General features: G+C 47.0%; 1 protein-coding gene across 11 annotated transcripts in view; it reads left to right on the top strand.

Moving 5' to 3' along the window:
• The window catches only part of LOC144136175 (uncharacterized), a 218,473-nt gene that overhangs the window by 107,685 nt on the left and 88,832 nt on the right, over nt 1–21,956 (top strand). For all 11 annotated transcript variants that reach the window (XM_077668229.1, XM_077668228.1, XM_077668236.1 and 8 more), the window contains 4 exons: nt 1,076–1,252; nt 9,213–9,297; nt 13,509–13,679; nt 20,423–20,494. In XM_077668229.1, coding sequence (XP_077524355.1) covers nt 1,076–1,252; nt 9,213–9,297; nt 13,509–13,679; nt 20,423–20,494 — 505 coding nt within the window. The remainder of the gene's footprint in view (nt 1–1,075; nt 1,253–9,212; nt 9,298–13,508; nt 13,680–20,422; nt 20,495–21,956) is intronic.

The following is a 21,956-nucleotide window of genomic DNA, read 5'->3' as shown; positions in this document are numbered from 1 at the left end:
TCCTAGTTATTTCTCTCTCATGATCCGGATCAGCTGTCACTACCTGCCCTAAGTAGACGAATTCTTTTACCACTTGCAACACCTCATTGCCAATTGTGAACTGCTGCTCCCTCACTAGACTGTTGAACATTACTCTGGTTTTCTGCATGTTAATTTTTAGACCCACTGTACTGCTCTGTCTGTCTAATTCATTGATCAAGATTTGCAGTTCACCTCCTGAGTGACTCAGCAAGGCAACGCCATCAGCGAATCGCAGATTATTTAGCTATTCTCCATTAACTCTTATCCCCACCTGTTCCCAATTCAGGCCTCGGAATACCTCCTGTAAACAGGCGGTGAATAGCATTGGCAAGATCGTGTCTCCTTGCTTGACACCTTTCCTTATGGGAATTTTATTGCTGACTTTATGGAGGACTATGGTTGCTGTACAGTTCCTATATCTTCCAGTATTTTGACATAAGGCTCATCTACACACTGATTCTTAGTGTATACACTGTCTATAGACAAAAGTCTACTAAAAGTTTATGGCCATAAATCTATAGATTGTCTGTAGACTGTCTATGGGATTTGTGCTGCCTACAGACTGCTTTCTAGGGTTCGTCTATAAAGAGCCTGTAGACTTTATAGACAGAAGTCTATGGACAGTCTATAGAGTGTCTAAAGAAATTTTTGTAAGGGGTACTGCCGCTCACTGCACGCGGTGCGTGCTGCGCGCAATTAGTGATCGCGACTTATGCGATGTGTGGGCCGCACACTGCCGCTCACTGCGCGTGGTGCGTGCCGCTTCATTAGCGATCACGACTTTGGCGATGTTCAGGCAGCGCTCAGTGCTTGAGGGTGCGGTCGTGGCTCGTGCGCTCGTATCATCCATAGAGGCGAGGGAGAGAGCTTGGAACATCCAAAATTCCGCACATCGTACACAATGCACTCTGGCCGGGGAATATTGCGAGTTCGTATCATCGCGAAAAACCGTGTTCGTTTCACCGAGATTCTACTGTATCTATGCAGATGGGCAACAAAGCCCCATTGGCATAAAATAGATGGAAAGGTGACTGCTCTCTGCTTTTGGTTTCAGTGGAACTCTGAAGACTGAGAGCAAGCCAGCCAAGTCATTCTTGTTTAGTGTGGATGATGAAGACTTTTTCACCAGTGGCAGTGTCAACCCATCATTGGACAAGGCTGCCAGCCACGAGGCAAAGCCATACTGCACTGGAGGCAGTCCAGCCACCAAAAGGGCGTCCACAAACAAGAGGTCAGGTAGCTCCTTTGGTTGTACATCTGCACTGTGGGACGGGGTTCTTAATGAGCAGTACTTGTTAAACTTCCGCAAAATAGAGCAGTTAAGACAAACTCTTATACGAGCGGAGTAATTTGAGGACCGTAGATACAATGCAAACAAACTTGCATACATAAAAGTGAACTCTTGCAGAGCCACACTTAGGTACCTACCACAATACCAAGCAGCCAATTAGATTTCATCACTCTGCTGCTCTGTGTAAGCGAAGAGAGACGATGACACAAAGAATGTTGATGATTAGGGCTAGTTGGCGCTCAAATGTCATTTCGGGGGGTGGGGGGGGCATGCTCATCCATGTTCACCTCCCTATAATTGTGTCAGATTTTGCTCCTGAAATGACTTTTGATGCAAAGAGGCTGAAAGCATAATCAAACTAAGCTGTGAGTTCAAGTGTTCTCACAGTGTAGCAGGAGCTCTGAACCAAGGAAAAGGAGCAGCGCAAAAGCATGCAACCGCACAAGAAGAAAGGACAATACACAAGCGCTGACTAACAACTGAATTTTTTTGAAGGAAGGCACGCCTTAAATAAAGTGAGCAACAGAGGTGAAAAGGAGGAGAGCGAACAATTGAGAAAGATAACAGCAAGCCCAAGCAAGCATCAAGACATGAAAAACTCAAACGTTGGCTGCTTCTAAAAAGTCTACCTCTGCTGCAAAAAGTAATAATGAGGGAGTGCTGATGCAAGTGTCGCCATATCTCTTAATATATGTAGTATGCTTCCAGGCTAACACGCACAGTCCTCTCGGCACTCTTACCTAGAATCCTAGTCTCAGCCAAACAAGCCACGCATCCTCTGCACTTACTTAGTGCGCTTTTTTCGGTGCAGCATTGCCAGCTGTGTAGTACATCACAATACAGCTAAGATGTACTAACTGGAAGGCTGGTTAACTAATTATAAGTAGTTAACTTTTAAAGTATTACTGTTAGGCTGCTTATTATTGAGAGGCATGTAGCCCACCGCAAGCAACATCCAGATCAGTTTTTAGAATTTCAAAAACACTGCATCCCTCGGTGCTGTGGCGCGACAAATTTTGGCTAGTTCGACAAGTTATGCGCACTGGAGAGGTTGCTTTGCCTGCAAGCTTCTCGAAAGCGCATGTATTTGTCTCGATGTAGCCAAAATTTGTTGCACCACAGCACCGAGGGTAACAGTGTTCTTGAAATTCTAAAAACTGATCTGGATGTTGCTTACGGTGGGCTACATGCCTCTCAATAATAAGGGAGCCTAACAGTAATAGTTTAAAAGTTAACTACTTATAATTAGTTAACCAGCCTTCCAGTTAGCACGTCTTAGCTGTATTGTGATGTACTACACCACTGGCAATGCTATGCCAAAAAAGTGCCCTTCTAACTCTAAAAGCCTGTTTTTAAAATTGTGTAAAGTCTTAGGTGAAACACCCTAGCAAATTCAAGGACGGTTCTTTGCGTTCTTCAGAAGGGCTCGGACCCATCTAAACGTGGTGAAGTCGGCGGTGTTTGAAGATGGAGACGATTGATGATGCCAGATGATGGAGACAAGGAGGAAATATATTTACAGAATGTACAAGGGCAAACTGTTACAGAAGCTGAGTCACATAGACAAACAAACTAACTTAAAAGAAAAATTCTCACACAGAGAAACACTCTCTACAAGACCTTACTTATCGACCCGAGGTTAAAGTCTAGGTCTTTGTAAAATTACGTGCCACTGCACGGAGCCTCTAGCTAAACTAGACAGGACTGCTGTCCAATGCCTTTGCTTGCATTTTTGTAAGCTTTACAAATAAAGAAGTTAGTGTGGTCATGTTTCGAGGCCCGCCCTAAGCTTCGATAACCAATGAAGATAGCCACAGCCCCTGAAGGTTGGGCACAACCTCGAGCCCAGGGCTCGGCAAAAAAGAAGAAACATATTGAAGCGGGAAGACGACGACGAGACTGAGCGAGTGAATGGGTGGACGAAGACGACAAAGTTCTGACTGTGTTCTGAGTGCCGCTCGTAGCTGTTCCTTCGCTGGTGTACATAGCTGTAAATATATTCTTTCCCGCAACATATTTGGTGGAGATGTGCCTTTCCCCTACGTCTAACAGCGACGGAGCTCCGCAGCGGCCGACAGCTGCCTTCGCTCATCATCACCCAGGACACCTGCCAGCAAACATCACCATCGGCCATGCCATCACTCGGTCTTTCTGCTCCTCGTGACCCTGGGACATTTTCTGGCATTGACAACGTTCACGTGGACGACTGGATCCAGATGTATGAACACGTCAGTACATACAACCGCTGGGATCCAACCGTTATGCTCGCCAATGTCATTTTCTACCTTAAAGACACCGCCCAAGTCTGGTACGAGACTCACGAAGATGACTTGACCAGCTGGGACGTCTGCAAGCAGAAACTGCGCGACCTGTTTGGATGGCCGCTCGGCCGAACACTCGCCGCTAAGGGGGACCTTGCATCCCGAGCTCAAACTTCTACGGAATCCTATGTTTCGTACATTCAGGACGTGTTGGCCCTCTGCAACAAAGTTGACAATAACATGCCCGAATCTGACAAAGTGGGTCACGTGTTGAAGGGGATCGCCGACGATGCCTTCAACCTGCTCGTCTACAAGAATTGCACTACAGTCGACGGCATTATTAAGGAATGTCACCGCTTCGAGGAAGCTAAAAGCAGGCGTATTAGCCAGCCGTACACACGCCTCCCCAACACGGCTGCCATTTTTTCATCTGTTCCTCCTGTCCCTGATGGTCCCTACGTAGTCACTCCGGACCTTGACGTCGCCCTGTCGCGAAGTATTGCGCTTGCGCACACTGTCTGTACAATGTCGGCCAACCGAGCGTACCTTCCGGTTATGAACTTTGGCTCGTCTATCCAACTGCTCCCGCAAGGCATCTCACTCGCCACGCTCTGCTCGGCTGCCGAATGTGTCATATCAGTCGTGGACACCTGCTTACCTTCTACTCATCAAAGCCTGTTGCCTGCGGCCACATCAACCGAGGAACCAACGGACGACTACGCCAACATGATCTCTTCTGACCTACCGCCGATGCAAGCTCACGATCTTAGGTGCCTTTTATCATCTTTTTGCGACATCTTCGACTTTGATACCCGTGTTTTGGCTCGTACCTCTGTAGTGACGCATCGCATAAACACTGGTGATGCCGCTCCTATCCACAGACGTCCGTACCGCGTGTCCAGCGCTGAACGCACCGTCATCAATCAAGAGGTGGACAAGATACTCGCAAAAGACATCATCGAGCCCTCGTCAAGCCCTGGTGCTTCACCAGTTGTCCTGGTAAAAAAGGACGGCAGCTGGCGCTTCTGCATTGATTACCGGCACATAAACCGCATCATAAAAAAGGACATATATCCTCTCCTGAGAATCGATGATGCATTAGATTGCTTCCACGGCGTCAAATATTTCTCTTCAATTGATCTTTGATCGGGGTACTGGCAAATTGCCATTGATCAAAAGGACCGTGAAAAGACCGCCTTCGTGACGCCTGATGGCTTATACCAATTTAAAGTCATGCCATTCGGACTCTGTAACGTGCCGGCTACCTTTGAACGAATGATGGACTCCCTTCTTCGCGGCTTTAAGTGGTCGACCTGCTTCTGCTACCTAAACGATGTTGGGGTTTTCTCGCTTACTTTTGCCACGCACCTCGAACGCCTCTCCAGTATTCTGAAAATGTTCCGTAACGCCGGACTCCAGCTGAGCTCATCGAAATGCAAATTCGGTCGCCGCCAACTCACTATTCTCGGACACCTGGTTGACTTCTGGTGTCCGCCCAGATCCAGTCAAAATTCAAGCCGCCAAGGACTTTCCTCTTCCTAGGTCGTCGAAAGATGTGTGCAGCTTTGTCGGCTTGTGCTCGTATTTTCGCCGTTTTATCAAAGATTTCGCCGGCATCGCTTGCCCCCTCACCGACCTTCTTAAGAACGACACCCCCTTTATCTGGGGCCCTGCTCAAGAGCACTCATTTTCCTCCCTCGTTTGATTGCTAACCTCTCCGTCCATCTTAGCCCATTTTGACCCGTCGTCTCCCACAGAGGTTCGCATCTACGCCTCCGGATATGGGATCGGTGCCATGCTAGCCCAACGTCAACAGGGACAAGATCGCGTCATCGCTTATGCCAGCCGCCTACTTTCCGCCGCAGAGCAAAATTACTCCATTACTGAGCGCGAGTGTCTCGCCCTTGTCTGGGATGTAGCTAAATTCCTCCCGTACCTGTTCGGCCGCTCATTCGCGGTTGTCACTGATCACCACGCTCTCTGTTGGCTGTCTTCACTAAAAGATCCCACCGGTCGCCTTGATCACTGGGCTTTGCGCGTCCAAGAATAATCATACTCTGTAGTGTACAAGTCCGGTCGTCGCCACCAGGACGCTGACTGTTTATCCCGGTACCCTGTGGAGCCACCTGACCTAGAAGACGCTGAGACCCTGCCCTGCCTCTTAGCTATCACTGCTCTCACCGATATCGCCAACGAATAGCGCCATGACTCATCTTTACGCCCTATCTTCGATGGCCTCCACTCTGCAAACCGATCCCCGTCTCTGCAACTTTATGTGCTCCAGGATGGCATTTTATATCGCCGCAATCTACGCTCCGATCGTCCTCCATTGCTGCTCGTCATACCCCAACATCTACGCTCTTCTGTCCTTGAAGAATTGCACGATCTGTCGACAGCCGGCCACCTTGGCATGTCCCGCACGTACGCTCGAGTGCGGCACCGCTTCTTTTGGCCTGGCCTGTATCGTTCCGTCAAGTGTTATGTTGCTGCTTGCGACCTGTGTCAACGTCGGAAAACGCCCTCCACTTTGCCTGCCGGTCTCCTGCAACCCATCGACGTCCCTCCGGAACCTTTTCACCATGTTAGCCTCGACCTTCTTGGCCCTTTTCCCACGTTCCTCTCCGGCAACAAGTGGATTGCTGTCACAACTGATTCTACGACTCGGTACGCCATCACGCGTGCTTTGCCTACTAGCTGCGCTACCGATGTCGCCGGTTTTCTTCTCCAAAACTTCATTCTTCACCATGGCGCCCCTCGTCAACTGCTCACCGACCGTGGTCGTTATTTTCTCTCCCGAGTGATTAATGACATTCTTAGTTCGTGTGCCACGCAGCACCAGCTCGCGACAGCTTACCATCCACAAACCAACGGGCTTACGGAACGGTTCAACTGCACCCTCTCCGGCATGTTAGCAATGTACGTCTCGCCAGACCACCGAGATTGGGATGCTGCCTTGCCTTGTGTGACTTGTGCAGGCGATGTGCAGTTAATTATAAGTCTTCAAACCCTACCAGACAGGCAAATATGTCAAAATGTTTAGTTTTCAAGTTAATATTGCAATGTACCTAACACCGTGCTGCCTCCGCGCTTAGTCAAAATGATGACAAAGCGGCGGTTGGATCTAGAGGCGCGCTTGGACTAGACCTGGCTCTGGGATTAAAGATACCGACCTCATTCTTGGGTTCTCCCCTATTCCTACCTGCACGGCTCTTCTTGGTTTGTGACAGTTTTGAGCGTGGGACATTACAGAACCAAGGTGCCTGCTGAGGAGGATGTAGTTAAGTGGGATGCACTCGGAACTTTTAAATCTAGCACGAAAATGAAATATGATTTTAGGGGCTCCCAATGTTGACCTCTATAACAGTCAGTCCGATTGAATGGCTCTGATTATTATGTAAGGTATCATGCACATGTACAGTCTTTGTCAAAAATGTACAGCCCAAGTGGTTTGCCTTCAAGTCACGCAGCGGCATCTTCTTATTTGAGAGTCCTAAGCTAGGGTAGGTAGAGGACTTAAGTTCTTCTGACATTCTTGAGACTAGCGTCCCTGAGTATGCAAAAGAAGCCGCGCTACAGGACTCGGAAGACCCCTTGGGCTGCATACTTTTGTCAAATACTGTACTTCTAAGTCAATTGAATGAACAGGAGCTCTTTGGCGTTATAACAAATCTTTTAAAAGTCTGCCTTGTCTATAACCTGAATTACGGAGGCCCTGGCAGTCTTCCTGACCAATACTTCGCCATTCCTTGTTCAGGCAAACTTGATCTCTCTCACCTTTGCTGCTGACTTCTTCATTCATAGAAGCTTTCTCGCTCTTGGTGCTAGAACCTCATTCATGTAGATGTCATCTGAGCTCAGCATTTTTTCTCTATCCATTTCTCTGATCATTCTGTTCATGACCTGACTGGAATCGGTGCAACCTTCCCATCTTGGGCTTTTAGCCTGTGCACAGATTCTTTATTTTTTCTTTCAGGCATCAGGAGACGCAGTCTTTGAGAAAGCTTCTGTAACATCTCAATTAAAACTCCATAGCTGCTCCATAGCACAAAGAACAATGCTTCAAAGATTTCTATTTATCGTAGGTGGCAAAAGAATAGTAAGGAGTCTTTTTTGGCTGGACTGCAGGGGCAGACGTGCACATTGAGACACCCTGTGCTGACAGCGTGCTGTGCTCAGTCGCTTGTTTACAGCTGAACATTGTCATAAAAGCTGTTCCAAGGGAAGCAGTGTATGCTGGCTGGCAAAACCTGTAGTGGCACGAGTTACCACTCTGCCGCCAGCTGTATTTACCATGGGCTGTGAAATTTCTCTGGGGGCTTGGTTATCCTAGCCCACAGTCGGCCCCTGTTGAATCTGTGCTCTGGATTGTGATCTAGTTGGGAAAGATGTCTGGGGATTTGAGCTTTGCCTGTCTGGCCCATGTCTCACCTGTATAGGTTTCTGGGCTACTCTTTGTTAACCCTCGCATCCAGTTCTTTCTAATGTAATAGCCATGAGGTTGACTTCCCTCCTGACATCCTTTTTTATCTCTATTTTCTCACTTGACGTTAGGAGCGTCTAGGGTTACTGAGCAGTCTTTGTGGGGAATCCCTAGCAGGTTTACGCCTAGTTCTTCATTGGCTGCAGGACTGCTGGTCTTTTGTAGCGAAAACTACATTGGCCACGAACTTGCAGTTTCGCCGTGCTCGCACCGCACCATGTGACCAACCGCGTGATGAACCACGTGACCAGCCGCGCCGCCGGCAGTTGCTCCGCACCACGTGACTGACCATGTGACCAACCACGTGGTCGGTGGCGGGAGCCACTGAAACCCCCGCACATTCACTGAATAAAAAAAAACCCTGTGTCGAGGCTGGGAATTGAACCAGGGCCTTTGGCGTTTGAGGCGGCGACGCTACCACTCCGCCACAACGGCGCATCTAGTGAATGCACGGGTTTCATATATTAACTCTTCCAACCAGATGTCGTCGCGCTTGCACTACGTATATCCTGGCCTAACAGAGCTAGGCCATGATCAATTTTTTGTGCTGAGCTAAATGCTTTTCTTGCAGTCTCTGAAGGCCACATGCAGGTGCTCGCTGTGTTTTTCCATGGCCTGACCGATGGCCTGACTGTGATGTGCTGTCAGATAAAATCCGCCTCTTCCCTAGGCTGGTTGAAGGCTCATTATTTTATTTTATTGGCAGCTACCTTGGTGAGCATACCACCTGGTTCATAGTAGTGACAGCTGTGTGCGAGAGGCCTTCTACAGAACTAAGGGCGCCAGCGTAGTGAGTACGCTTGAAGATCTTCAACAATTCAAGACTGCCATCGAAAATCTTTTTTTTTTTGTCATAACTGCCGTACTCCCCGCCCACCCCTCATGTAATACCCCTTAAATGGGGCCTTTGAGGACTTAATAAATGAAATGAGTATCGTATTGTTTGCCTGCTGGAAAATGATCCATGTGGGCCCATGCCATGACTCCCTTGTTGGGAAGAGGTTTGGCATATTTTAATTCTCATTTCTTTGCCTTGGGGGAAGGGGAGGGCTTGTTGTTTGATCACATTCCTGTACATGCAACATGGCCATTTACTGGGCACACAGGTCAGCTGTGGTCACTGGATCACAGATGTTGGCTTCTCTGTTTTGGTTTGCAGCCGCACAGCCTCTCGAGGGGTCTTCTTGTTCGAAGATGAAGATGAGCCAGGGAAGCCAATCCCAGCAGCATCAGTGTCTCAAACGGTAAGATTGTCTGGCTGTAAAGTGTAAATTTGGAGGTTTAATGTCCAGAAGCAACTCATTGGCTGTGTGCACTTTCTGTTTTCAGAGTTAAGAGTAAATGTGACATCAGGGTCTCTGATACAGTGACTAGAATATACTGGCTAGTGTGCCAAGCACCGGCAGCTCACCACGGGAAGGGGGTGGGGCCGTTTCCGTTGACTACCAACAATTGCCGATTGGGGGTACTGCTCACAGGGAGTGTGTGTCGCCAGCAAATGATCTCGCTTAGCAAACTATATCACTTAGCACAAGCACTGTTGCCATGTGCTTGAGTGTGCAATTTCTTTGCTTTGAGGCATATGTTTGGATTGTGCATATTGCTGCGAATCTTTTTACTGTTTGTTTGCTCATTCTTCAAAACTGCCGGCACGTGGCTTAATCGCTTTGTTTGCGATGCAAGACGCGACCAGATTTATCTTGATTGATCGCATCCAGGCGGAGCCGACTCTATGCTGTTTCAGACTGTTGTGTTAACTTTGCATGCCATATCTCGAAAGTTCGTTATCAGCTCTAAATTGAGCGCAGCCAGGAGCAGTGGGTGTTCTGTTTGACGACTGCCGAGCACGCTTGTTGCTACGCTGCCACCAAGTCATTCAGGTCTTTGTGGGCACAGGTCAGCCTAATAAAATATTTCATTTGGAAACTGTTTCATTCTCTTCCTGCACACCGGACTACTTTCACCACAGGCGACAATATTGTGACAGTGATTCGTCATCTGAATGCCGCACAGCAAGAATGCCCAAGCTAAAGCAGCCTCATTAAGAGCTGTCACCACTTTTGTGACTGGGGCATCTCGGCGTGCTACCAGTGTAGTGCAGAGCTGAATGATAAAATGGTCGAAGCGACACTGAGTCAATGAAACTTTTATGTACAGTATATACAAGGGCTTTACAAGATCGGCACAGGGGCCGAGAGCACATCATCATCATCATCACCATCAGCCTTACTACACCCACTGCAAGGCAAAGGCCTCTCCCATGTCTCTCCAATTAACCCTATCCTTTGCCAGCTGCATCCACCCTTTGCCTGCAAACTTCTTAATCTCATCCGCCCACCTAACCTTCTGCCGCCCCCTGCTGCGCTTACTTTCTTTTGGAATCCACTCCGTTACTCTTAAGGACCAGCGGCTATATTGCCTTCGCATTACATGCCCTGCCCAAGCCCATTTCTTTCTCTTGATTTCGACTAGGATGTCATTAACCCGTGTTTGTTCCCTCACCCACTCTGCCCGCTTCCAGTCTCTTAACGTTACACCTATCATTTTTCTTTCCATGGCTCGCTGCGTTGTCCTTAACTTAAGCTGAACTCTTTTCGTTAGCCTCCACGTTTTCACCCACCGGTAAGATTAAGCTGTTGTACACTTTCCTCTTGAGAGAAATTGGTAAACTGCCACTCATGATCTCAGAGAACCTGCCATGTGCACTCCACCCCATTCTTATCCTTCTGGTTATTTCCCTCTCATGATCCGGATCAGCTGTCACTACCTGCCCTAAGTATTCCTTCACAACTTCGAGGCTCTCGCTGTCAATTGTGAACTGCTGTTCCCTTGCTAGACTGTTGAACATTACCTTGGTTTTCTGCATGTTAATTTTTAGACCCAGCGTTCTGCTCTGCCTGTCTAACTCATTGATCATGATTTGCAGTTCACCTCCTGAGTGACTCAGCAAGGCAATGTCATCAGCGAATCGCAGATTATTTAGGTATTCTCCATTTACTATTATTCCCAACTGTTCCCAATTCAGGCCTCAGAATACCTCCTGTAAACAGGCGGTGAATAGCATTGGCGAAATCATGTCTCCTTGCCTGACGCCCTTCTTTATTGGGATTTTATTGCTGACTTTATGGAGGACTATTGTAGCTGTGCAGTAGCTATATCCAGTATTTTGACATAAGGCTCTTCTACCCCCTGGTTATGCAATGCCTGCATGACTGCTAAGGTTTCCACTGAGTCGAATGCTTTCTCGTAATCAATGAAAGCTATATATAGAGGTTGGTTATATTCTGCGCATTTCTCTATCACCTGATTGATAGTGTGAATATGATCTATTGTGGAATATCCTTTACGAAAGCCTGCCTGATCATTTGTTGATGGCTCTGTCCGCTGCTCCCGTTCAGGGTGGCTCACTTTTAAGAGCGTTAGCTTTTACTCATCACGTTTCGAGATTTTGTGGGGTCTGCTATCACCCTGAGATCACAGCACCATCTGTGGCAGCAATTAGAAAACAGCACATCTTGCATTGAGACTTGTAGCGCCATCTACAATAGCATTGTAGACACAACCACCTGCCTCGTGCCAATGATGACGTCACAGTCCAATATGGTGAATAGAGGTGGAACAATGTGGAATGGCAGCCATTAAAATTTGTTGTGCCCTCCCATCCTTCGCCCCCAAAAAATATTCTGTAACGGGAGGAAAACTGTCCCGTCATGGGACCGCGATATGTGTATACATTCGTTCCGCTACATATACTCCAACAAGAAGGGGCACCCATCTGGGGACAGTTGTGTACCGAATTTGGTAGGCAAATAAAACCCTGTGCGTTGTGGGTTCAGACATGGTGGCCAAGTATAATATACTATCCAAGCCACGAACTGTATGATGTAGTGAAAGTGCTAGAGCGTGCTTTTACAATGTTTTGCAACAACTCAAGGAAAGCTTGCTCAAATTTGCTAGCAATCTGCCACTGGCGATGCTGCCGCCAATTAATTGGTGCTGTGCACAAGGAAAGGTAAACTTGAGAGATTTTGTGTAGTTTTATGTCCTGTTCAGGTTTTTTGTCAAGAACCTGAACAAAGGCGGCGACGTGCAGAGGCATCGTTTTAACTTGAACTTAAAACTCTGGAGCATTACAAACTTTGGCCATTTTTCTCTTCTGTTGTGTAGTTTGTTTATTTTTTATGCATATATTGAGTTAATATGTTAGTTAATGAGGTTAACAAATGATGCATGTATGTATGCTTTTCTCATGTTGGAGTAAATTTATGCTTTTTTGGTCTTCTCCTTTCCTTGCTCATGCAAGCACGCTAAAGAATCCTAACAAGTAAACAGTGAAGAAGTGAGCAACAAGTGAAGTGACTACTGTTCTGCACCAGTAGAAAATAAGACTGTAGCTGAGCAGGCTTGTTAGCCCAGGTGATGCCTGCTGGACTTAACGATAAAAATGGTGGTGCACCTGTGTCAATGCTATGGATGTTAGATGTGAGAAGTGTGCTGTTTGTCCACATAAAAGAATAAAATACTCGAGAAAGGTGCTGCGTGCTCAGTAAGTGGCCTGGCAGACTTGTACACTCCCAGTTGGCAGCACCCCTATGCGGCAGCCACTGGCGGGCATTGCTTCCGGTGCTGCCTCTGCGCTCTCGGTCAGCACACTAGCCAGTATATTCTAGGCACTGTACCTCTGATGAGGAGTATGCAGGGTGGGCTTACTGCTAACTTGAATGAGCCTGTTGTAGATGTTGCTGCAAAGCTTTCTGTTTCTTGTTTGAAGTGGGGGAGGCAGACCAGGTCATGAGAAGAGTCATGACCTGGTTCCAATCTTCAGCCTCCTCGTAATATGTGAAATATAAATTGGGGCTGCTAAGGGTTGATACTTCAATGGTCAGTACCAAAGAATTTAAATTTTTTTAAAGTCTGTTGTCATGAATGTGTCATATCAAGCTTTGGGGGATGTCACTGTTTCTTTGCTGTATAAAAGCATGAAATTCTTTTATGAAACACAGTTGTTGCTGCACCATCATCCCCGTCTTTCTGTGCCTATTTCGGTGTTGTTTCTTAATTGGTGCTGTAGTGCACCGCTTGCTGCTGCTTCATCCCAGAGGAGAATGAAAGGAGGGGCAATACTTCTCTAGTGCGAAAGCACCAGTCAGGTGGTTCTGATCCAAGCAGAATCGTCTTAACGTTTGTCTGTCTGTCCAAGAGGAGCATGGATCGTGCAGATTCCACCAGTGGCAGCGCCTGCCATCCCAGGGCAGTGGATTGGGAAGAGCAACTTGGGTTGCACAAATTCCACTGCTATCTTACTCCGTGCGTTCACACTGTATACGAATGTTGTAAACATTCTCTCTCATTTCTTTGCTCGGTGTATGCAAATTATTGTTCTGCATTATGTGGAGTGCCTAGTTTGTTTTTATACTTGGTAAATAAGAGAAAGAGTGTCTCGGGACTTGTGCAGCCACCACTGGCTGCTGTGGAGCCTGCAGTGTCTCAGCCCATCTCTCTGTTTACCGCTGAAGAGGAAGCTGTGGAGGATGACGAGGACCTGTTTTCAGAGCGCACGCCCCCCACCCACTTGGCTGACAGCCAGAGCAGCCACAGCGTCCAAAGCGCCTCATGGAGTGTTGGGGTAAGAGGGAAGAAGGCACACTGCTTTTGCCACTTCCAGGCGCTGTGAACGGGTTGTTGTGGGCACCCATTGTGTTAGCGCCCACAGTCTCGTGGCTGAGTTCGTTGCATCCTGGTTGCAACAGGCATAACATAAAGCCTGCTCTCGTAGAAACTATGGCGCGACATGTTAATGTGCTTGGCTATCTTATTTCCTGAAGGCAACTTATCACGGTGTGATTTAGGATGCGGACCGAAGAAACCTTGTAGACTCCTCAGGTTCATCTCGGCTAGTGCACACTGCAGCATGTGTGTCCGGCAGGATTGTCCCAAATTGAAAAATGTCTGCAGTGGTCAGCCTGCACCATTGCATTTAACTGTGTTGCATGCTGCTACAAATAGGTGGTTTTTGACGAAATTGCACTAACATGCACCAAAATACTATTCCAGCAATTAAGAGTCATGGCAAATGTGAGGCTAATGTGCAAGGATGGGACTTCGGCTTCTTCTCTGGGTGTACGACGATGACCAACCAGATCCAACTGCGGCCTGTTTCACTCTCTTGCCCTTTACCGCCTGCTAGTAGTTAGAACACGGTGTGCACACATTTTTCACTTCTGCACAGACAGCGCTATCAACATTGTCCAAAGCAAACACTGCAAATGCATATACCAAAAAAGTTTATCAGTGAGATTCATGCAGCATATGCAGGGTGTTTCACGTAACTTGAACCAAGGATTTAAAAAAAGTGGTATTGCTGAAACCAACGATACATTGTTTGCCATGATGTGGTGCTACTCAAAATATTTTTTATATTCTGCTTAATTTGTTAATTAAGACGAATATTTGAAAATTTGCATAATTCATTTCAGTGCCGAAAGCATTACGTTACGTTGTAGAGCAGGTTTAGAAACAACCGATCTAGTTTATTGCAGCATCGTATCTCCTATGGGGTCCTTTTTAAACAGTAAACTAGATTGGCTGTTTCTAAACCTGCTCTACAACCTAACGTAAAACTCTTGGCACTGGAATGAATATTTGAAAACTTGCATAATTCATCTTAGTCAATTAACTAATTATGCGGAATATAAAAAATATTCTGAGCAGCGCCACATGATGGCAGACAATGCATCATTGGTTTCAGCGGGCTGTGGTTTACCGTTTTTTTTTTTTTTTAATCCTTGGTACAACATGAAATGCTAGCATTTTCTCTCCATGGTGTGTCAGGCAGTGCTGAAAATGGCATGCTATGTCATATCAAGATTGCATTGGTGGGTTTAACGCGACTGTTGCACCCTTCTCCTCCTCTATCCGCCTCTCCCTGTCCTTCATGCACTGCTCTTCTTTACCCTCTCCTGCACCTCCCTCTTTGGACCACTGCTGGGCTCCTCCAGTATTGGCTCCACTCTGTGCTGCCCTTTTTCCTCTCTCTCGCGTTGCCTCTCCACGCACCAGCCTTGAGGCTTCAAACGAAGAACACCGACGCCATACAGTTTCTCCCTAGATTGGGAGCCTGACGCTAACAAATTGAAATATCTGTGAAAAGGCCTCAAAGTTGTCAACTTTTGGCCCTGCTAGATTCATCCGGCTTTTGTGCCACACTGTCCCACATCCAGTGCCATCATTGTATTACCTTCACCGCGAATAAGATTTTGGATACATCGCAGCCGATACCTCTATTTCGTGGGCCTCGCTGATGCTTGCTGTAACAGTGGCTTCAATACACGAGCGTCCAGTTTGTTTGTAGAGTTCAGCCACTTTAATTCAAACTTTCAGGTTAGAAATTTGGTTCGATTAAATTGGAGTAACTAAATTTAGCCTCTTAAAATGATGGGGCAGCATTGTCCTCAGGTTGGCAGGCATGATGCATGTGTGATATTTAGTTTGTGTTGCTGCTGGATGTTATTTGGCACTCGAGCTTGAATTATAGTTACAGTGTGAGCAAGTCACTGAACAGCGTCCCCTCGTTGCTAACACTTAAAGTGGAGGCAGCAAAGTGAGTAGGGCGCACACGGCAGTGCCAAGACAACGAGCAGAGGAAAATGGCTGGCTTCTTGAGGCGAGGACAATGCATGCATTACAAAGTGCTTCGTTGTGACTGGTGCAGCTATAGTGGAGTGATCTGTGCGACTGTTTGTCTGTTTAGTCAGTACTGCTTTCCATAACTGTGTTCTTTCAAGCGGTGCACATTTGAGGGCACTAACAAACAATTAGCAAATAAGGCACATTTAAAATATGCAAACCTATGTAAGACAAGTGTCTGCAACCATACACCATTCAAATCTTTGTCCAGTGTATTGTTTTTGTAAACCTTGGCAGGAGTTAGCTGAAACAGCCTGTATACTTGCATTTTTACTGTATTTCTCGATATTTGGCTCCTGCTACAAAACAAGAGGCAGCTGCTACAAATTGAATTTTTGTTTGCTACAAAGCTTGCTACAAAACACTCTTGTCCATTCCTACCAATGTGTCTGTATGTGGCAGGCTGCAGTGGAAAGCATCGTTTCGGGAGATAAGTTTTGGAATTCTTCGTCGTTATAGCAAGAAAATGTAAGAGCATCTGAATCATAACAGAACAAAGGTATTCCAGTCACGGTGAAGTGTACTTTCCATCCTTGTTTTTGCAGTTACCTACTTAACCCTCAGTGGGCCTATAGGCATTACAGAGGGACATGAAATGCTTTCCTGCAGAGGCACATTTGTTAAAAAAAAAAATCTTTACTTGAACTATATAAGTAAAAGTTATTTAATCAGCTCTGAGGTTTCTGAAGCGCAGCAGGTGATGACATGCTGTCTGACCTGTATGCGACTTATGGCGAGTGCATTTTATAACCTTCTCAACTGGGTGGCCACGTACATGCTTGATAGTTTTCAGTCCCACAGGCACGGCACTCTTTTCAAAGAATGAAACCTGCTGGAGTAATGAAGTTGCAGTAAGCAATGGAGCAGCAGCCTCCCATATTGTCTGCTGTGATGGCTGCCAGCATATGCTCAAAGTGTCTAGCACCATGGCTATGCATCATCAGTGGTTGTCTTGTCATCAGCAGTCTTTTTTTTTTCAGTCGTCACCTTGGGTCGATAAAGGTGCATGTATTGTAGCGAGAGCTACACTATGCCAGCTTTTTGAGCCTTCAGCAGGGCACCCTTGAGCTCCGTGGCAGTGCCGTGGCTGGTCACGTGGTCGGTCACGTGGTTAGTCATGTGGTGCGGAGCAGCTGTCTGCCAGCGGCGTAGTGCGGTGGCAGAACCGAGCTGCAACAGCTGTGCGCATGCGCCTTGTCAAGTGGGGGGAGTGGAGAGGGGGAGAGAGTGAATCCACGTCCAGGGACGAAGATGAAGAAGGAACGCCCAGCGAAACGGAGCGGCGAAAGACTGACTTTGCAATTCGACTGAGCGAGTTTCACTCGGCCACATGTAGCTCTCGTGTCACTCCTGGTTTAAGCAGAGCTAAACCACAGTCAGTTTTTTTTTTCTTTTCTCCTCTGGCAAATTTGCACTTTTAGAGCATTGGTGTTCCCCTGAATTGACTGAAAATATGCTGGCACTATTTAAAAATTGCTTTGGTTTAGCTCTGATTAAACCTGGAGTGACGCAATAGCTACCAACCACGTGACCAACGGCGCCACCACAAAGCTCAGGTGGTGCCACGCTGAAGGGTCGAAGAGGTGGCATAGTGTAGCTATCGCTACAAAAGAAGTGTGGAGCAAACAAGGGCCTTGTGGTTACCTGGGCCTTCTCCTGATGTTTAGCACCCTGGGCTGGGTGGACAAGCTTGGACGGTTGTTTTCTGTGTGGTCCCACGGCGCAGAAATCTCTGCACAGCCAAAGTTAAAAATACTCGAGAAAATCCATGTACTATTTACGAGAGCTTTTGGCATTTCCGTATTGTCTACATCTGCTGGGCAGTACTTTGCTGGCTTTGAAGCTGGTCTGCATGGTCAGTGTTATCAGGCAGAGGCTGATGCAAACCTCTGCTGGATAGGTGGGGGCAACCCAGTCCAGGGGCCATATTTCGAGTTTGTGTCATAATAAAAGAGCGTTAAAATCTGCCTCAGTGGCCATACCTAATTGGTCAAAATGCCGGAAGCAGGTGTCAATTTGGTTGCGACTGTCCAGTGGCGCTATTGCACTTTGCCAAGAATTGGAACGCAACCAATGTGACAGAAGAAAAATTCAGCCACAAGTTTAATTGCGCATCGGGTTCCACCGTAAAGGGGTAACGTCAAAGCTTCTTTACTTACCAGATAGGCTTCAACAAATAGAAACAATAGATCACATACTTTTTCTTCTTCACGTAAAGGCCAGAGGTGTATTTAAATGCAACTATTGTGCACAGCTACGCATGCCTTCTCAGCGATACAAGGGAGCCGCTACAGCCGTCGATCGCCGATGGTAAATAAAAGGCAGCTCAGTTGTAAGCGCAACGCAGTGTTCTACATTCATCTTGAGGGGAAAAGGGAAGAGAGAGGAAAATTTGTGGCATGCACTCACTTGCTGCACAATGCACTGAGCGTGCATTGCTGAATGCTGAACCAAGATGCTGTGATGGCTTCCCGTCTGCAACATCGCTGAACATAAGTTGCTGCTGGATTGGACGGCTGCACAGACGGTAATTTGCGCTTTTCATTCTTTTTTGCATGTACTGCAAGAACCACAATATTCCGCTGTTAGGTTTTTAATTTTTCTGCAGCAGATAAATTAAAGGGATGAGCTAAAAACCTTCTTGCTGCGTTTCTCTCCATATGTGTGTTCGGAGACTTCGCAGACGAAGTTTTTATAAGTTTGCCATGGTACGGAGCGCACGCATGCCCACACTGACGCCTGAAAACTTAGCTCTCAAGCTAACTCGCGAGCTCAGTGTAGAGCCACACTACCACAGCTATCGAGAACTGTAAAGGGTGCCGATAAACCGCCTCTGGCATGTCTAACGCGACGGTGTAGTAGCGTGTCGCCGGCAACTGACCATCCGTGCACATGAGTGCTTTCACGCTGCCAGGCATTACATACGATCATGCTTCAACAGCTAATAGGGAGTTCTAGAATAGGTAATGCACGTTTGCGTGCAGCAAATGCAAGCATTTTTCCAGACATTATTGTTTCTGTTACATCATTCAGCGCATGCAGACGAGATAACTGCTGATTTTGGCACCATCCGGTATGGATGAAGAGACCAATTTTTACAACAAACCAGTGCTTGTTAGGCCTAAGACCTACCGAATCAAGCAACAAAATAAAAAAACAGGCCAAGTTTATCATCCATCCAATTTGTTATAGGCAAGATAAGACGAAGTGAAAGCCCTGTACCCAGTTTATAGCCAGTTCATGTGCCGAAAAATGCAGTAACACCGACGAGTTCTCTTCCAATGGATAGACTTCGCCTCATAGCACACCGTCATGCTGGCTATCCTTGAGCATTTGCTGCGTATGCTGTGTGCTTGACGTCACCGTCTGGTTTCTTTGACCCTTTTCACTGCATTCGAACCACCACATCCGCTTCCGGCGTTTCGACCAGTCATGTGTAACCACTGCTACAGATTATGATGCTTTTTATTATAACACAAACTGGGAATACTGACCCAGCTTTGGATGCTGTGTTTGGGACGCTTTGGGACATTGAATCCCCATAAACCAAACCATGAGGAAGGAATTGAGTTGTGGTTATTAGAGTCACGATCGTAAGTCTTGGACAAAAAAAGTGGGTCACAAAATGTGTTGAGTCATGGGTCACTAATTGAGTGTGAGATCGTTGTAATTGAGTCATGAGTCCAAAGTCATTTGTCGTGACCAGAATCATAATCAATGTATTCATGTGAGTCATTGTCTGAGGAAGGAATTGAGTCATGGTCATCAGTTATGAGTCGTGATCATGTCATGGACACAAAATGGAACGTAAAAAGTGCTCAGTCATTGGTCATAAAGCTAGTCAAAATGTGCTGAGTCATGAATGAAAAAAAAGTGCTCAGTCGTGGGCCACAAAATGGGTTGTAAAAAACTGCTGTCATGGGTCACAAAATGTTTAAGGCAGGGTTGAGGTGGCCACCCAGATGTGGAGATCTGAAAGCTACTGCACCCTTTCCTTTCCTCAAAACACATGCTTTCGCATTCGTCCACTTAAGCAAACTTAAGTGCCAACAAAATTTTTTTGCTCAACCTTCGATGGGCTGCTCAATTGGTGTCACAGTGGTGCCACTGTTTATTAGCTTTGTTCTTCTTGTGTTGTGTGCTGCTTCTGTTTTGCATCTGGAAGGGAAACACCAACAAAATAAGAGAGCTGCCACTGTGGCTCAGTGGTTATGGCGCTCGACTGCTGACCCCTGGCCACGGCGGTAGAATTTCAATGGGGGCAAATATCTAGAGTCCCGTGTACTGTGCCATGTCAGTACACAAGAACCACAGGTGGTCGAAATTTCCGGAGCCCTTCACTACTGCCTCCCTCATAGCCTGAGTCGTTTTGTGTCGTTAAACTCCCATATTTTCGCATAATGTGCATGTCCCCCTCTTGGAAACCCTTATTTAAAGAAGCAAGAGTGTTCACATTATGAGTGTAAACACGGTATTTACAAAAGTGAATGAAACAGCAAGAAAAAGCACATATGGTCCATCCACAAGCAACATTGACCAGTTGTGACACTTGTGATGGCCGATTGTGAGGGAGGCTCATGTTGAAGACTGTTGGGGTTCCTCAGGGCAAAAAAGTTTGAGAACTCTTGCACTGAGGCATGGGTTTTTGATTATGCCTACTTTTTGTGCTTTGTTGCTGTGCAGTCCAAAGGGGAGTCCGAGCCCGCATCGGTGGTCCATGTTGGGGCAGTGCCTGAGGGGGAACCTGCTGTCAAGGTGAGGAGGCTGAGAGCGCCAATTTCTGCGGTGGCACTTGTATTAAGTGCTCCCTCAGTGCAGTGGCAGTCTTTAAGGCAGAAAGCTGGGCTAGTTGGTGTTTAGGTAGGGAGGGCAAAGTACTGGTGCTAAACAACAGAGACGAAGGGAGAGACGACAACACAAACGGTAGAGAAGAAGTAGCGTTTGTGTATTGTCTTTTCCTTCATCCCTGTTGTTTAGTGCTATAGTACTGTGTCCTCCCTATCAAACGGCGGTTGTCATGGGAGAGATCCCCATGATAGGTGTTCTACAGTGACGATCACATGGCACGATAGGGCATAGCCCAGTGCATTATGCCACTCCAAATATGCTGGCTGCTGACATTAGTGGTTTCATTGAAGTAACCTTGCAATTTTTTCGTAGGCAAAGATGGAGTGTCACAGTAGCTTTTTAGGAGGAGTGTCATGACAGGTTAACACACATCGTTTGGGCTGGCTGGTCCCACTTGTTCTTTACACAGTGCTGCCTAAAGACAGACTGTACAGAATTTTCAGCGGCGCCTATTTAATAATGCACGTACGCACACACACACACACAAAGACAACCTGTTCAAACATCTTCGGGCCAGAATAAACATAATGCAGGTCTTCATGTAGCTGAAATCACCTTGAAAATGTTCACAGAAAACCCCATTACTCGAAGTCATAAACACACCGCCACCTCCGCTGCGGCTCACGCAACGCCGCTACGGGTGGGGTGGGGAGAGTGGTAGAGGTGAGGTCACTGGCCGAGCTAGAAGAGAGCGCGCTGCTTTTGTATTGACCGGCCGTGGAGGCACATGCTTCTGTATGCTTCTTCCCGCATGTTTCTTCCGTCAGTCTGCCCGCCGCTGTTGCCCCAGGAAACGGACTGTTCGCCTTGTGTCTGTGGCGCTGCTCCAGAGTCCCGATGCACGAGAGCTATTGCCGCCAGAATCACGCGAGCAACGTCCCACGCGGCGGTGATGGGTGCGCACTGCTCGTGCCGTTTCGTTTTTGCTATGCCCTATCATTTTTCGCTGCTTTTGAGCATGAACTGTTGTAGTGCCACATGTTGTGGCGTTCAAAAAGTGAAAGCAACGGAGATGCGCCGGCAACACTGGAGCACGATGCATTGACTCAACTGTGGTCGCTTGTTGTGATCATTGGCATTCCTCTCGTCAATTCACGCTTTAGTGTCGTGAAACTTTTCTCCCAAATTTTGTAACTCAGCACAAGCTAACAGATGGTCAGCTTAGCGAGTTTGTTACGTCAAGGTCAACTGCCACTGCGCGTTCGTTACATGGAGGTCTCAAATAATGCGCTTCAATGGGGGTGGTGTTGGGAATTAAAAACTTCGCTACATTGAGGAATTCGCTGTATGGAGGTTCGATACATCCAGGTTCAACTGTACTTTCTAATATTTTTGGGTTGTGACCAATAAAATTTGACAAGCCACCTCA

Source organism: Amblyomma americanum, chromosome 6, assembly GCF_052857255.1.
Source record: "Amblyomma americanum isolate KBUSLIRL-KWMA chromosome 6, ASM5285725v1, whole genome shotgun sequence".
NCBI lineage: Eukaryota > Metazoa > Arthropoda > Arachnida > Ixodida > Ixodidae > Amblyomma > Amblyomma americanum.
This window is presented reverse-complemented; position numbering and strand designations above follow the sequence as displayed.